Raw genomic sequence first — 16,779 nt, 5'->3', positions numbered from 1 at the left:
ACTTCGTCCGCGTGGACTACACAAATTTCAAACCCCTATTTCACCCCCTTAGGAGTTGAATTTTCGAAAATCCTTTCTTAGCGGATGTCTACGTCATAATAGCTATCTGCATGCCAAATTTCAGCCCGATCTGTCCAGTCAGTAGTTTGAGCTGTGCGTTGATAGATCAGTCAGTCAGTCAGTCAGTCAGTCAGTCACCTTTTTCTTTTATATATTTAGACTATGTTGCTTGCACTCGGAGTCAATGCCGCGTCATAGGTGGGGCATTGACTCGAATTTTGCACGCTATTCATTGCGGGTTTGAGAAAATTATACTAAATCACTAAAACTACAAAATTTGTGTTAAGGTAGTATCTATTAATAACGCTAAGCGCTTTTTGCTAGCGTTCTGGTTACACCCTAATAATAATAATAATAATAATCTATCAACAAGCCGCGTATGAACGGACAGACAGACGACATGGCAAAACTATTTAGGGTTTCTTGTTTACAGCAGAATCCTAAAAATGGGTATTGATCTATATCAAGTTTCAACTTTGGTAAGCAGTGCTTTTATCTGTCTATGGCCTTTAGTATCCTGGTGAATTTAACAGTAACTTGATTAACAAAGCTCGCACTACACTTTGCAAAGTAGGTACAAACTCAAAAGGGTTCGTTGTAACTTCACTAAAGGTCTAGGGGCCTGTTGAAACTTGAATAACAAAACTAAACAACTGTTTATGTGGGAGTACCTACGTCCTACACCTTATACTTACTTTGACGTAAGATTTTTTACACCTTTATTCTGTTATCTCCCAAAGCCACAAAGGAATGTTTGTTTGAATTTTGTTTGGATCATGCCAAACAAAATTCCTCCCAGTATTGGGGACAATACGGAGAGAAACTTTCAGCTTTTATAAAATAAGGAAGGTCTGGCACGTACTGGGTCTTAGGTCAGAACTACCTACTGCGCAAATCTAAATTATCTTTAGATATCTAGGTAAGTTTACGTAGACCCAAGAATCTGAAGACCAGTTAAATTATGTCAGCGACATACATAAATCGTAGTTTACAGTAACATCAGGGGCGACAGATTTTACGACAGCCATCTGTGATTTAATGCCATCGATATAAATGCAAATTAGGTACATCCTACATAACGGTACCTATATCTACAGTTTGCGATGCAGACTGCATGTAGATAAGTTCCTTGTCAATACAAAACAATAATTTAAGTTGCCGCTACAGAAGCTTCTACCTGCCTACTTCATCATCATCATCATGATCAACCCATCGTCAACCTACCCTACTGCGCACGGTTCTTTCAGAATGAAAAGGGTTTAGGCTACGGATTAGCAGAGTTCACACCCATTGAGAACTCTCGGGCATACAGTTTTACTCACGTACGCGATGTTTGGTTTACGAAAGGACACCAGTTTTTCCAAAACATAGTTAATTTCAGTAGGTTTAAAATATTAGAACCCAAAACTAAAAAAAAAATCTGTCTTATCTGAACTTGCTGAATAGTCTGTGCTAATTTTGCCTGACAGTGACAGTGATAATTGACATTGACGAATGGCATTGACATTTTCAGCACATTTGTTCTCAAACCCGTAATTCGATCACAATCACCTCTGATTGGTTGCCACTCGCTCACTATTGGCTAGAACTCATTGTCGCAACAAGAATTCCATAAATTTAGCCAATCACAACAATTGCGATTGTAATAATGATTTTACGGATTTTCACTTAACTTTTCTTCTGTGTTTCCCGTGTTTCCCAAACAAATTGCTTTCATCTTTCATGTATAACTCTATTTAACTAAAAATTAAGTAAAATAACATAAAAGAAAATTGAGATTTGTGAAATAAAAATTATGAAACGCGCTTTCGTGTACACAAGCAAAACGGAGAATGAAGGGAAACTTGTGGCCGTGGAAGACGCGTTTAAAGATTTCGTGAACTCTATCGCTTTGAATTTCAACTTGGACCCGGAAAATCTTAAATTATATTTGTTTAATGGTTGTGAAATAAACGACACGAGAGTTATTAGAGACGATGAGAAGGTTTATTTAAGTTTAGAAGGTGGAAATGTGTCAGAAAAATGTGATACGATAGAAAATTCGTTTAAAAGTTTGCGTGTTTCGGATGGTGCAGAAAATAGTTGTAATGAGGAAAAAGGCGTTGTCTCGGACTGGATTACGTTGAACGTTGGTGGCAAACGGTTTAAAACCTCTCGAGCTACTCTATTAGTAAAGGAACCTCTGTCAATGTTGGCAAGGATGTTCGCTGATGATAATAACGTCTATCTGATGAACCCTAGCGCTAAAGATGAGACGGGAGCGTACTTAATTGATCGAAGCCCGGAATATTTCGAACCTATTTTAAATTATTTGAGGCATGGTAGAGTTATTTTGGATAAGCATGTGAACCCTAAAGGTGTCTTGGAAGAGGCTGTTTTTTATGGTAAGTATGAAATAAAATACCGGCTACACAAACAAACACACTTTCACATTTATAAGAGTACTGATTATTTCCAGGTATTTCTTCTTCTTATACTTTGGGGCTATGCAGGTCCTTGAATAGTTGTGATAGCCTAGTGGTTAGGACGTCCACCTTCTAATCGAAGGTCGGGCGTTCGATCCCGGGCACGCACCTCTAATTTTTCGGAGTTATGTGCGTTTTAATTAATTAAGTATCACTTGCTTTAATGGTGAAGGAAAACGTCGTGAGAAAACTTGCATGGCTGAGAGTTCTTCACAATGTTCTCAAAGGTGTGTGAAGTGTACCAATCTGCACATGGCTGAGATGAGACCTGTGCTCTGTAGTGAGCTGGCGATAGGTTGATCAAGATGATGAAGATCCTTGAAAACCCTGTGTCACTTAGACCATTTCTGATCTATTGTGTTTGCCGTTTCCAGGTATAGACTCAATGATACCACAGCTGATTCAGTTAATTGAAGAGTCGACCAGCCAAAGTGGCAAAAACCACTCCCTCAACAGGATGGATGTGATACGGCTCATCATCATGACACCCACCACATCAGAGCTCAGGTTCCAAGGAGTTAGTTTGGCTGGAGCTGACTTGAATAAATTGGACTTGAGGCATATCAACTTCAAGGTATTTTTAATTCATTTTTTCACATTAACGTATAACTCATAGGATGGATAAATGAAATGAAAATATGTATATATTATTACTAGCTTATGCTCATGTGGACTACACAAATTTCAAACCAAACAAAAAGAGCCTCAATAGCTCAACTGGTAAAGGAGTGGACTGAAACCGAAAGGTCGACAGTTTAAACCCCGTCGGTTGCACTATTGTCGTACCTACTCCTAGCACAAGCTTCACGCTTAGAGAGAAAAGGGGAATATTAGTCATTTAACATGGCTAATATTCTTTAAAAAAAAACACCCCTATTTCACCCCCTTAGGGGTTGAATTCTCAAAAATCTTTTCTTAGCAGATGCCTACTATATACGTTATAATAGCTACGTCATAATAGCTATCTGCATGCCAAATTTCAGCCCAATCCGTCCAGTAGTTTGAGCTGTGCGTTGATAGATCAGTCGGTCACCTTTTTCTTTTTAACCGACTTCAAAAAAGGAGTCGGGATCTTTTTTTTATATATTTAGATATACCTTTGAGAATATAAGTTACTAAGTAAGAGAGTACTCTGAGGCATGCAAATTTCATTTCCTCGGTACATTTTCCTTTACCGTCAAAGCAAGTGATACTTAACTGCTTAAATAAAACACTGTGTAACTTTGAAAAGTAAAAGTTTTGTTTTACTAAATCTCTCTTGTATCCATCCAGTATGCATGTTTGGCTCGATGCAACCTGAGTGGTGCAAATCTGTCGCATTGCTGCTTGGAGAGAGCTGACTTGTCGCATGCCAACCTGGAGGGAGCTCAGCTGTTAGGAGTCAAAGCTTTGTGTGCTAATATGGAAGGTAAGAAGAAAGAAAGAACATGCATTTATTTGTTGTTGGTGTCACAGATTAAAACAGAGTACAAATGTAACATTTTCATCTGCGACACTACCCCAAATGGGTGTACAGCTCAGCATAATGTTCTGCATCATATGCGTTAACACACATAAGATGACGCTGATTTTTAGCTGAGACCCGGGTGACGCCACAGTTACAAACTTAAATCTAAATATATAAAAGGAAAAGATGACTAACTGACTGACTGATCTATCAACACACAGCTCAAACTACAGGACGGATCGGGCTGAAATTTGGCATGCAGATAGCTATTATGACGTAGGCATCCGCTAAGAAAGGATTTATTAAAATTGAACCCCCATGGGGGTGAAATAGGGCTTTGAAATTTGTGTAGTCCATGCGGACGAAGTCGCGAGCATTAGCTAGTCTAAATATATAAAACTAGACAATGCCCGCGACTTCGTCCGCGTGGATTTAGTTTTTTAAAATCCCGTGGGAACTCTTTGTTTTTCCGGGATAAAAAGTAGACTATGTCCTTCCCCGGGATGCAAGCTATCTCTGTACCAAATTTCGTCAAAATCGGTTGAACGGTTGAGCCGTGAAAAGCTAGCAGACAGACAGACACACCTTCGCATTTATAATATTAGTATGGATTAAAAGGTGATTGACAGACTGACTGATCTATCAACCCACAGCTCAAACTACTGGACGGATCAGGCTGAAATTTGGCATGCTGATAGCTGTTATGATGTAGGCATCCGCTAAGAAAGGATTTTTGAAAATTCAACCTCTAAGGAGGTTAAATAAGGGTTTGAAATTTATGTAGTCCACGCGGACGAAGTCGCGAGCATAAGCTAGTTATAAATATAACACAAAACACAACAAAACACAATTACAAACACTTTTTTTGTAATTGTGTTACAAATTAAGGTAAATGTTGCTAAAAAGTTATCTCATACAACCCTTCATGTGCGAGTCCGATTAGCACTAAACCGATTTTTTTGTTTTCAGGTGCTCTATTAAAAGGTTGCAACATGGAGGATCCTGCTGGATCGAGGGCTGTTATGGAGGGTGTGAATTTGAAAGGTATTCATATTAAAGTATTATCATCATACAAATTCATTTGCCTTCCTTTCCTAGTAAGCCCCACCACTCCTGGTCCTTAGCCTTCCTCGTCCAAGCGCCTTCCACCACCCACCACTCACCCTCTAAATCATCAGTCTAATGTAAGCGTAATGCGAAAGTGTGTCTGTCTGTCTGTCTGCTAGCTTTTCACGGCTCAACCGTTCAATCGATTTTGACGAAATTTGGTATTGAGATAGCTTGCATTCCGGGTTAGGGCATAGGCTACTTTTTATCCCGGAAAATTGAAGAGTTCCCACAGGATTTTTAAAAACCTAAATCCGCGCGGACGACGCGGGCATCATCTAGTTTATAATATAAATAATTTCAGGTGCGAATTTAGAAGGTAGCAACATGGCGGGCGTGAACTTGCGAGTGGCAACATTGAAGAATGCCAACCTTCAGAATTGTGATCTCAGAACCGCTGTGTTGGCTGGCGCCGATTTAGAGGTGAGGGTGTATTAATAGGGTCTTGGACTGTAGTAATAAAACCGGCGAAGTGCGAGTCAGGCTCGCGCAATGAGGGTTTCGTACTACAGTCGTATTTTTTCGACATTGTGCACGATAATTCAAAAACTATGATGCATAAAAATAAATAAAAATCTGTTTTAGAATGTACAGTCGAAGACCTTTCATATGATACCCCACTTGATATAGTCACTCACTTCGAAAGTTGAAAATACTAATTATTAGTTCATGACCACAATTTAATTTTTTTTGTGCGATATAACCCTAAATTCACGGTTTTCAGATTTTTCCCCAAATGTCAGCTATAAGATCTTACCTACTTGCCAAATTTCATGATTCTAGGTCAACGGAAAGTACCCTGTAGGTTTCTTGACAGACAGACAGACAACAAAGTGATCCTATAAGGGTTCCGTTTTTCATTTTGAGGTACGGAACCCTAATAATGATGTGATGTAGTTAAGGGCATAGCAGTAGCTTATGGGGCTAGAAATCTTCTAAATATATAAAAGAATTGACTGACTGACTGATCTATCAACGCACAGCTCAAACTACTGGACGGATCGGGCTGAAATTTGGCATGCAGATAGCTATTATGACGTAGGCATCCGCTAAGAAACGATTTTTGAAAATTCAACTCCTAAGGGGGTGAAATAAGGGTTTGAAATTTGTGTACTCCACGCGGACGAAGTCGCGGGCATAAGCGAGTCTAATTATATAAAAGGAAAAGGTGACTGACTGATCTATCAACGCACAGCTCAAACTACTGGACGGATCGGGCTGAAAGTTTCGAAGTACGAAACCCTAAAAATTATTGATTTTTAATAGACTAAGCAGCTTTCGCTGATACGCTATATCAGAAGTGCTTTGAGTTTTCCAAATGTTCGTCTAATCTATTCTTGAACTGGTTAACAGAACTTGACATGACCACATCCTTAGGCAATTTATTCCATATGTGAACAACTCTTTTGATTTTAATTGTAAATTAATATTTTTCCCCAGTGTTGCGACTTATCGGGTAGTGATCTCCACGAAGCCAACCTGCGAGGAGCCAATCTAAAAGACGCGGCGTTCGAACTGATGCTGACACCGCTCCACATGTCACAGACTATACGATAATCATTTATGTATACTCGTTACAATACGATAAGCATTTATGTATACTCGTTACAATACGATAAGCATTTATGTATACTCGTTATAATACGATAATCATTTATGTATACTCGTTACAGTACGCGGCAGAAAATAATGTACATAAGTCCTTTAGCTTATGCTCGCGACTTCGTTCGCGTGGACTACACAAATTTCAAACCCCTATTTCACCTCCTGAGGGGTTGAATTTTCAAAACGACCTTTAGATTAAGATTTCGGCTATGAAGAGACTACCTTTGTAGAGCGTAGTCTCTACAAAGCGATTGTGGCTAATTCTCTTGTACTCAATCTTTAAACTAAACTAAAATGACACGTCTTAATCTATTGCTATCCCTTTCCCACTAAGCTATCACAGCTTATACTAACTTTCTGTAAATCTCTACATAGTATAAAATAAAGTCCCTTCCCGCTGTCTGTATGTATGTATGAACGTAGATGTATGTAGATCTTTTAAACTACGCAACGGATTTTAATGCGGTTTTCACCAATAGATAGAGTGATTCAAGAGGAAGGTTTATAGCTATACATAGTTCAATTCTCAAAAATTAGAGATCCCTAGAAATTGAAATAATGTGAATTAGGTCGGGAAAAATCCTCTCATTTGAGAGTTTCCGAGGCAATGACACCACATTAGTATCTACATTGCACCCATGCGAAGCCGGGGCGGGTTAGGTAGAGTTTAAACTAAAATGATAAGTCTAAATGTATTGCTATGCCTTTGATATTACCCTTCGCAAACAAGCACAGCACTAGATTTATTTTAAACCTATCATTTTAGGGATTCAGTTTAGGGATTGTGTACAATAGAATAATACCACATTGTAATCGAATTGAATAGAATATTATTTGAGTTGTATAATTTTATTTACGTTATGAAATAAAACATAGAATTTAATTTTTATTCTTTCATTTATTGACCTTTGGAATACAACCACTCTACTAGTAACTTTTCATCAGTAACTTTTCGAAAAACTAAATCCAAACTGCAGGTTACTTTTAGTGATACGTAGGTAGATTAAGATTAGTAATACTGGGTTGAAATTTTTGGCTACAATGCATTTAGCAACAAGATACCTCCATAGATTAATAATATACAAATGATACGTCTATTAATCACAACAATAGCAACAGAGTTAAATGTTTTGATTTTGAGCCATGCATGTGTTGCTCAGCTCAGCTCAATCGCAAATCAGTAGCAGCATGAAATGCTGCATACAATTTACACCATCGCACATACATTGCTAACGTAGTGATTTATACTCTTTGCATTGCTCTACTACAAAAAGTATATTTGGAATAAAATATTTTTGTAATTTTAGTCTGCGGGGCTTTTATAGAAAAGACGTGAAAAGGAACGCATCTGTTATTATTATCTGTATGTTGGCACCACGAATGATGTTCATTCGTAGTTGGCATTACTGCATCCTGCGTTGCGAAATTGGTTCAGTGTTTCTACTTTTTAGGATTTCGCCTATTTTAGGGCGAACCGAATGTGCATTTTGTATATTTATTTTGAAAAACATTAGGTAGGTAGTATCCATATTTTATATTAATAGTTCTCGTGAAACTTTAAAAACGACGATATTATTGCATATTAGTTGGTATAGCTGGATAGGTAAAAATATTATGAACTAGCTGATGCCCGCGACTTTGTCCGCGTGGATTTTGGTTTTCAAAAATCCTGTGGGAACTCTTCAATCGTTGGTGAGCTTGATATTCGCCAAAAATAGTAGATTATTAACCAAGGGGATAAAGCAGTGTCTTCTGTCGCGGGTGACGATTTAAGTTCACCCAAGACTAAGACAGCTTTATCACCGAGGAAAATACTCTACTTTTCGTACCATTTGCGAAAAAATTAACACGATAATAATATAAGATAAGCATTTATTAAAAGTATTTTTAGAACATTAACTTATTTATAAAAATAAATTAAAATAAACTTAACGTTTATGTATTTGAAGAAAACAAAAACGCGGCAAATTCCTAGACTAATATATTTTTGTCGGAAAAGCAAAGGCATCAAGCTCATACAGCCGCGTCGGTTTTCGTAATTTTATTTAATATTCATAACTGCATAATAAATGCGTATTCCTTTTTCAAAAAGATGTATAATGCTTTATATACAAACTCAATGGTGTAAAAACAGATGCAGTTCAGTATAAATTTCGGTAAGTATTCTAAATTTAAATCACATTCTCCCCCTAGAGGATGAATGAAATTCAGTACAATTTTCTGTCCCTGTTTTTAACAGATTAAAAATGACTATTGTTATGTTCGCTTTTTGTGGCATAGAATGTCACTTTTTTGAGCAAGTGGTACGAAAAATATTAGTACTTTGTAATACGATTCTCAAAAGAGCACTTTTGAAAATCGTCTTGTTAGTAATGTGGCTGTTAATTGGTATTTTCCGTACAAATGAACTAGTGAATTGCTAAAACCCGTCTATATCAACAAAATATTTTTATCTTTGGCACCACTGACATTAATTTTAGGGTTCTTTAAATAAAACTTTTGTTTCCAAAATATTTTGTTTTCAACTTTAAACTCTCGTAAGTCGTACTATACTCTTGAAGGAGGCACAATGGAGGTTTCACAATGTTTGATACGTATCTTAAGTTACCCGTTGCTACTGTAATTTAGAAAAGTAGGCTAAAATCAAAATCACAAATGAAAACACTGAATTGGCTAGTTGCTGTTGATTGCGTTTGTTTTTTATTCGCGTTCTATTTTTGAGAGTGACGGTTCTGTCGGGTGAAAACAGGTGAAAATAAAGCATTCTGGTTTGCAAAAAATATTGAAAATTTGATGATTTTCATATAGTTCGCAATTTAATCGATCTTTTCCTCCCGATTGCGAAAGTTTTCACAATGCAGAACGGAGAAGAACCACCGGCGTCGCCCGAATCAGGTATGTTCTAAGTTTGTTGTCGTAAATCTTAGCAGGACAACAAAATTAATTGCGCTGTTTTTCTTTCCGGATTTCGCCGTAAATATCTTCTAGAAATTCGTGAAAATCTTAAGAAATCTCATGTAACACGTTGCGAGCACGTTATTTCGTAATACCCTCACTTATTAGAATGAATATCGGCATGTTTTCCAACGTCCTGCACGTTGGAAAACATGCCGATATTCATTTTCGTTCCTATTCCTATTTTGTTCTAATATAGAATCGTACCGTCTGGTCTACTACCTAATTGCACGGTTAATTTATATTTTCACTCGGTTTCGTGCATGGATTTCTGCGTTTTGTATGATTTCGCTTGCAATTATTAGTACTGTTGGTGGGCATAATTGGAGTGTGAAATATGAGTCACATTGCTGCCCACTTATTGTAAAAATGTAATTTATTAAGCTCTTTAATTACCGCCCGCTATCATATTGCTGTCATACTTTGTCTAATGATATATTTATAAAAAACAAGGCGAGATTTGTAAGAAGAAAATGTGGCGATTTTATTTTGTATCTACCTACATACCGGTAACAAATTTCTTATTTGAAACCAATTTTTGCATTGGTTGAAAATCCATTTTAATCTCGTTGGTGAAACTAATTGCATACCTCCCACACAAAAATAATTTGAGTAAAGTTTTTGTTTTATGTCTTCTGATATGTATTTTAATTTTTAACATACCTATTGATCACAATCCATACTAATATTATAAATGCGAAAGTGTGTCTGTCTGTCTGTTTGTCTGCTAGCTTTTCACGCCCACCAGTTTAACCGATTTACATGAAATTTGGTACCGAGGTAACTTGCATCCCGGAAATTGACATTGGCACCTTTTTATCCTGGAAAATCTGAGTTCCCACAGGATTTTTAAAACCTAAATCCACGCGGACGAAGTCGCGTGCATCAGCTAATACAATAAAAATTAAGTACTTATTTAAAAAAAAATGGTAGACCATGCCATACCTGTCAGTTTCTGGTAGGTCTAGTTGCTGCTAGCCTATTCAGGGGGTGATTGTCGTCCCATCAGATTATGAGAGTGAGGGAATAGAAAGTGTATCTGTATTTGCTAATACACTTAACATTTTTGACTACCACCCATATTTTGGCGCATTGATATTCTTCTTCGCTCTGAGCTGGTTTCCACACTTAAACGTTTCCGTCTGTTGAGCGTGCTGGCACAGTGTTAAGTACTGTGGTCTTATTAGTGGAGGTCGGGGTACGATTCCTGGCAGGGGTTTGGAATTTTGTTATTTCTAAATTTCTGGTCCGGACTGGTGGGAGGCTTCGGCCGTGGCTAGTAACACCCTACCGGCAAATCAAATGTCAGCCCAATCTGTTCAGTAGTTTGAGCTGTGCGTTGATAGATCAGTCAGTCAGTCACCTTTTCCTTTTATAATATTTAGATTATGAAGATATGAAGTTTATAAGTTAGTTTGTAGGGGGTAATCTCTGGAACTACGGAACCGATTATGAAATTCTTTTGAAATTTCAATTCCTATAGTGGTAAAACAGGGGTTTGAAATTCGTAAAGTCCACGCGGACACAGTCGTGGGAATAAGCTAGTAGATAATAATATTATGTTAGAGTTCATTAATTTCTGATAAGAAGTCAATTAGTAAATGGCTTCTATTCTACCTACCATAGAAGTTTATTATTCAATCATATCATATTGATAACAATTGAATAATATATATGAGTTTGATTTGAGCTTATTATAATTTACTAGATGATGGTCGCGACTTGGATTTAGGTTTTTAAAAATTCTGTGGGAATTTTTCGGGATAAAAAGTAGCCTATGCCCTTCTCCGGGATTCAAGCTATCGCTGTACCAAATTTCATTAAAATTGGTTGAACGGATCACGGATGGGTCGTGAAAAGCTAGCAGACAGATGCACTTTCGCATTTATAATATTAGTATGGAATGGAAATGTGGATTTATGCAGGTACTAACAGCCAAAATTAATAATAATATACTTAGCCTTCTAATATCTGTTATCTGTAAATAAATTATTCAGTGTTGATATTTCTCAAAATTTTTACAAATTTCGCAAAACTAGAATTGCATAAAACTGAAAACTTATTTTTTGAAGTAGGTTGATTGATTAGCTTGGACTGCCATGCTCCAGTGCTGTATAAACAAAGATTGTGCATTCCTTTCTTATCATAATTAATTTTTATTATTACACTACCTGATGTCCGCGACTTCGTCCGCATGGCATTAGGTTTTTAAAAATCCCATGGGAACCCCTTAATTTTCCTGGATAAAAAGTAGCCTATGTCACTCTCCAGGTCTTTATCTATACCCATGTAAAAAATCACGTCAATCCGTTGCACCGTTGCGACGTGATTGAAGGACAAACCAATAAACCAACAAACAAACACACTTTCGCATTTAGGGTAGGCACTGATTTATAATAAGGGTACTGATAGCTAGTTTTACCATGCCTTGTGGCCGATAGCCTATTGGTTAGGACATTGACTTTCTTTTCGGGAGGTGGAGGGTCAATCCCGCGCACGCACTTCTATGCGTTTTTAGTAATTAAATCACTTGCTTTAACTGTGAAGGAAAACATCGCGAGAAAACCTGCATGCCTGAGAGCTCTCCATAATGTTCTCAAAGGTGTGTAGTCTGCCAATCCGTACTTGCCTAGCGAGGTAGACTTTGGCCTCTCATTCTGAGAGGAGACTCGTGCTCAGTAGTGGGCCGGCGATGGGTTGATCATGATGATGATGATAGCCTGATACAGCCCTATGCGAATTATTGTAACCTTGAATGTCTATTTTGACCGGAATATAGGTAATAATAATTTATATTCCTAGTGTGAAATGACATTAATAATTTTTCTTACGTTTGATTTAAGTATGTATTATACAATAGTAACTATTTAAGCCTCAATAGCTCAACCGGTATAGGAGTGGACTGAAAACCGAAAGGTCGACGGTTCAAACCCCGCCCGTTGCACTATTGTCGTACCTACTCCTAGCACAAGCCTGACGCTTAATTGGAGAGGAAAGGGGAATATTAGTCATTTAATATGGCTAATATTCTTATTAAAAAAAAAAAAAAAAGTAACTGGTTAGTTACAGTGTGAATCAGCTTTAATGCCCCGAGTTATGTGGGTTATTTGACGTAAATACTCGTACAACTTGAGAGAATCTTATGTGTTCAGGTGTTTAGTTAGCGGGGAAAAGATTCGCATGGCCTTGGATTCATGAACCGACTGTTTAAAGCTAACCGCACATTGCGTCCGACGCGGACGGATCCTATCACACTTTCCTGAGGCCCTAATAACTTATTAAGGCCCAGTTATAGTACGTGACAGGTCGAGATGGCAATCGGGGTGGGGACGCTCCGCACACTCTTACAGCCCCGGGCTTACCCGGTGCGGGATACGACGCAACGGGTGGGGTTTCAACAGGCGACCTTTCAGATCTCAGTCCGCTCCTTTAACCAAGGCTCTATAGAGCCTTGGTTAAAGGAGCCAAAGTAATGCACAAAGGAGAATGACAGATCCTGGCCCACCAATCTACACACAATAGAAATTAATGATAATTAATAATTACCCTAGTATTAAATAACCACTTAAAAATTAAAAATTGTGATTTTAAACTTGCGGATATTTTTATTAGTTTCCATTTAGTTTCACAATATTATAGGTAAATTGCATATAACCCAGAATCATTGTGACTTAAACTTAGATTTAATGAAAAACCGCAAGTTCTAGAGGTGTTAAATCCTATGTTTAGTTATCAGTGATGAAACAGCAACAAAATGCTCCATAAAGCATACATGTAAACGACTTTTATATGTATAATAAAATGGGTCACAGTTCTATAGAAATTCTGTCATTGTCCTTTGATCTTTACAGCAAAAGTCCCAGAGGAGGTGACCAAGCAGTCCTTCAGACTCAAGATATGGCGTCACTTGGAGACCAACGGCCTTGCGATGTTCCCGCGCCCGGTGTACAACCGCATCCCTAACTTCAAGGGCGCGGCCGAGGCGGCGGCCAAACTAGCTGAGCTCGAGGTCTTCAAGAACGCAACCACCGTGAAGGTCAACCCTGATAAGCCGCAGGAACCTGTGAGGTTAGTACTGTAGCTTAGTGTAATAGTTACTAGAGGAAGAAAGGCCTTAATAGTCCTTCAGACTCAAGATATGGCGTCACTTGGAGACCAACGGCCTCGCCATGTTCCCGCGCCCGGTGTACAACCGCATCCCTAACTTCAAGGGCGCGGCCGAGGCGGCGGCCAAACTAGCTGAGCTCGAGGTCTTCAAGAACGCTACCACCGTGAAGGTCAACCCTGATAAGCCGCAGGAACCTGTGAGGTTAGTACTGTAACTTAGTGTAATAGTTACAAGAAGAATGGCCTTAATAGTCCTTCCGAGTTTCTTGCTGGTTCTTCTCGGTAGGAACGGCATTCCGAACCAGTGGTAAATTAAAACTACCTGACTATTCATAAGCACTTTTAAAAAGTTTACATGAACAAAAAAACATTCTATTCTTCTATTATATTCTATTCAGACTCAAGATATGGCGTCACTTGGAGACCAACGGCCTTGCCATGTTCCTTATCATCATACCCGTAGCTTACTTCCGCAAAATTTTCATAAAATATAACCTTAGGTAATCCCTAAAAAACCGTATGAAAATCCGTATAGTAATTTCTGAAATTAGCCCGAACAAACGTTTGAGTTCGTGTTTTCTACGTCATAATAGCTTTCTGCATACCAAATTTCTATATAATAAAGCTGTGATAGCCTAGTTGTTAGAACGTCCGCCTTCTAATCGGAGGTCGGGGGTTCGATCCCGGCATGCACTTCTAACTTTTCGGAGTTATGTGCGTTTTAATTAATTAAACATCACTTGCTTTAACGGTGAAGGAAAACATCGTGAGGAAACCTGGCATGCCTGAGAGTTCTCCATAATGTTCTCAAAGGTATGTGAAGTCTACCAATCCGCACATGGCCAGCGTGGTAGTCTATCGCCAAAACCCTTCTCACTCTGAGACCCATACCCATGCTCTGTAGTGAGCCGGTGATGGGTTGATCATGATGATGATGATACCAAATTTCAGCCCGATCCGATACAAATCCACGGTTTTCGGATTTATTCCTTTTTTGTGCTATAAGACCTACCTACCTCACAAATTTTCATGTTTTTAGGTCAACGGGATGTACCCATAAGGGTCCCTTTTCTCCTTTTGAGGCAGGGAACCCTAAAAATGGGTAGATCGTTACTAAAATACCCTATTTTCTATGACGATGAAACTCACTTTGATCTGTCAGCTGTTCCCAACGTCACAATAACAAGAGCATTGACTCCCAAACTTATTTCTGTACCCAACACTGGTACTGATTCTGAGCACAACCTAATTTTAGAGTATTCGCATCCTCTTCTTACTAATGTAATATGAAAAGGACAGACGCAGTTACACAGTTTAAAATTTTATTTTTAGATGGTAAAACCCGTGATTTTAGCGCACAGTCGTGAGCCTACTGTTTAAATTTGTAGCGTGCACTAAAATTTTGAGTCTTTAAATGTATAGTTCATGTTCTGTCCCTTTTTAGCATTGTTAAAAAGAAAAGGATGCAGATACTCTAAATTTAGTTTAGAGAAAGACAACGGAATCGGTGCCACTGTCGAATGTGGATTTTGGCAGCTAAATGGTGTAGGCCTGTTTAACTGATCAATATTTATAAATAGACAAGTTCTAATCTATGATTCTATAGGTACATGATTCCTATTTCCTACGTATTTAATCATCAGACTATAGCTGATGCCAGCGACTCCGGCCGCATGTGATAGGGTCTTGGACTATAGTAATAAAATGATGTGATGTTTTGTATAGCGGTAGCTTATGGGCCTAGAATTCATTATTAAAGAGATTTTTTTTTAAATAACTAGCTGCCCCAGCGAACTATCCTCGTACTTCAAGAAATATTATAAAAAAAGAATTAGCGAAATCGGTTCAGCTGTTCTCGAGATTTGCGATCAGCAACACATTCAGCGATTCATTTTTATATATAGTTCATTTTTATATATAAATAATTATTAAAACAAAGGATTTTTGAAAATTCTACCGCAGGGGTTAATATAGGGGTTTGAAATTTGTGTGGTCCACGCAGATGAAGTCGCGGGCATAAGCTAGTGCTTTTATGAAATGAGACAAAATCCCGTGGGAACTCTTTGATTTTCCGGGATAAAAAGTCACTCTATACCATTGCAAAAAATTACGTCAATCCGTTGCACCGTTGCGACCTGATTGAAGGACAAACCAATAAACTAACAAACAAACACACTTTTGCATTTATAATAAGACTACTGATTAAGTATTGTGTTTTGCAAACCCTAACTTGTTGATTTTGAATGTTTTAAGAGATATCAGGGAACAGTTATACAATGTACATACAAACATACATTTTAAAGTCGTATGTATGTAGTCGAGTAATAGATAATTTTAATAATTAACTAACGACTATGTTTTGCGATAGTCACGCCACGGTAATGTTATCTATACAGTATTCCAACTTCATACAAACGGACGAAACGCGAGCTATGCCTACGTGCCTCGATCTCGCGGTGCGCTCGCGGTGCAGCCAGTCGCGACTGTGTCGCAGTGACGAACGGACGGTGTTTGTTTTTTAACAATAACCGCGCGAAAGTATTTTATTTGTTTATTTATTTAATAGTATAGACATATAAAAAAGTATATATACTACAATCACAAAACTAAATGGAAACACAAAGTAGGCAAATGTAATTAAAATGCTGGAGGCGGGCAGGCCTATCGCATGTTTACGTACCGCGCTGCTGTAGGTATTTATTTCAAAGATACGGCCGAGTTACAATACTGTATGATAATATTACCGTGGTTACGCGTAACGCAACCGACTTAATGAATAGTTTCAATACACATTACACATCCTACATTTTATAACATGTTTTATGTAATTCACTGAAACGGGAAACCATTGTAGCAGAACTAAGTAGCGTATTAATTAATACTGTTACAGCCCGTTCTCACTTGTCGTCTGTCGGGCCCGGATTCAAATCTGCTGGTCGATTCCGTAAAACCTGCATCAATCATTATTACAATCGAAATTGTTGTGATTGACTGAATTTATGATATTGTTGTTGCAACCACATGTCTAAATAT

General features: G+C 38.0%; 2 protein-coding genes across 2 annotated transcripts in view; both read left to right on the top strand.

Moving 5' to 3' along the window:
* The first annotated feature begins 1,744 nt into the window (after window positions 1-1,744).
* Window positions 1,745-7,553, top strand: LOC117993361 (BTB/POZ domain-containing protein KCTD9). The gene is made up of 6 exons (XM_034981153.2): window positions 1,745-2,444; window positions 2,900-3,099; window positions 3,798-3,933; window positions 4,942-5,016; window positions 5,384-5,502; window positions 6,520-7,553. The coding sequence occupies exons 1-6, from the start codon at window positions 1,856-1,858 to the stop codon at window positions 6,634-6,636; spliced, it is 1,236 nt and encodes a 411-aa protein (XP_034837044.1). The 5' UTR covers window positions 1,745-1,855; the 3' UTR covers window positions 6,637-7,553.
* Window positions 7,554-9,369: 1,816 nt separating this feature from the next.
* lost (methenyltetrahydrofolate synthase domain-containing protein lost) overlaps window positions 9,370-16,779 on the top strand; it is a 30,755-nt gene continuing 23,345 nt past the window's right edge. Inside the window, exons 1-2 of the mRNA XM_069506752.1 lie at window positions 9,370-9,579; window positions 13,491-13,707. Of these exons, the coding sequence (XP_069362853.1) occupies window positions 9,540-9,579; window positions 13,491-13,707 (257 nt within the window). The 5' untranslated portion in view covers window positions 9,370-9,539. The remainder of the gene's footprint in view (window positions 9,580-13,490; window positions 13,708-16,779) is intronic.

Source organism: Maniola hyperantus, chromosome 24 (genome assembly GCF_902806685.2).
Source record: "Maniola hyperantus chromosome 24, iAphHyp1.2, whole genome shotgun sequence".
In the NCBI taxonomy this organism is placed as follows: domain Eukaryota; kingdom Metazoa; phylum Arthropoda; class Insecta; order Lepidoptera; family Nymphalidae; genus Maniola; species Maniola hyperantus.
Note: the sequence above shows the minus strand (reverse complement) of the source record. Positions and strands in the feature narration are given on the sequence as shown.

Bases quoted from the DNA above. Each gene is read 5' to 3' on its own strand.
- LOC117993361 (XM_034981153.2), top strand. From the start codon at position 1,856: ATGAAACGCGCTTTCGTGTACACAAGCAAAACGGAGAATGAAGGGAAA. The intron at 5,017-5,383 runs GTATTCATATTA...AAATAATTTCAG, and splicing joins GGAGGGTGTGAATTTGAAAG to GTGCGAATTTAGAAGGTAGC. The intron at 5,503-6,519 runs GTGAGGGTGTAT...ATTTTTCCCCAG, and splicing joins TGGCTGGCGCCGATTTAGAG to TGTTGCGACTTATCGGGTAG.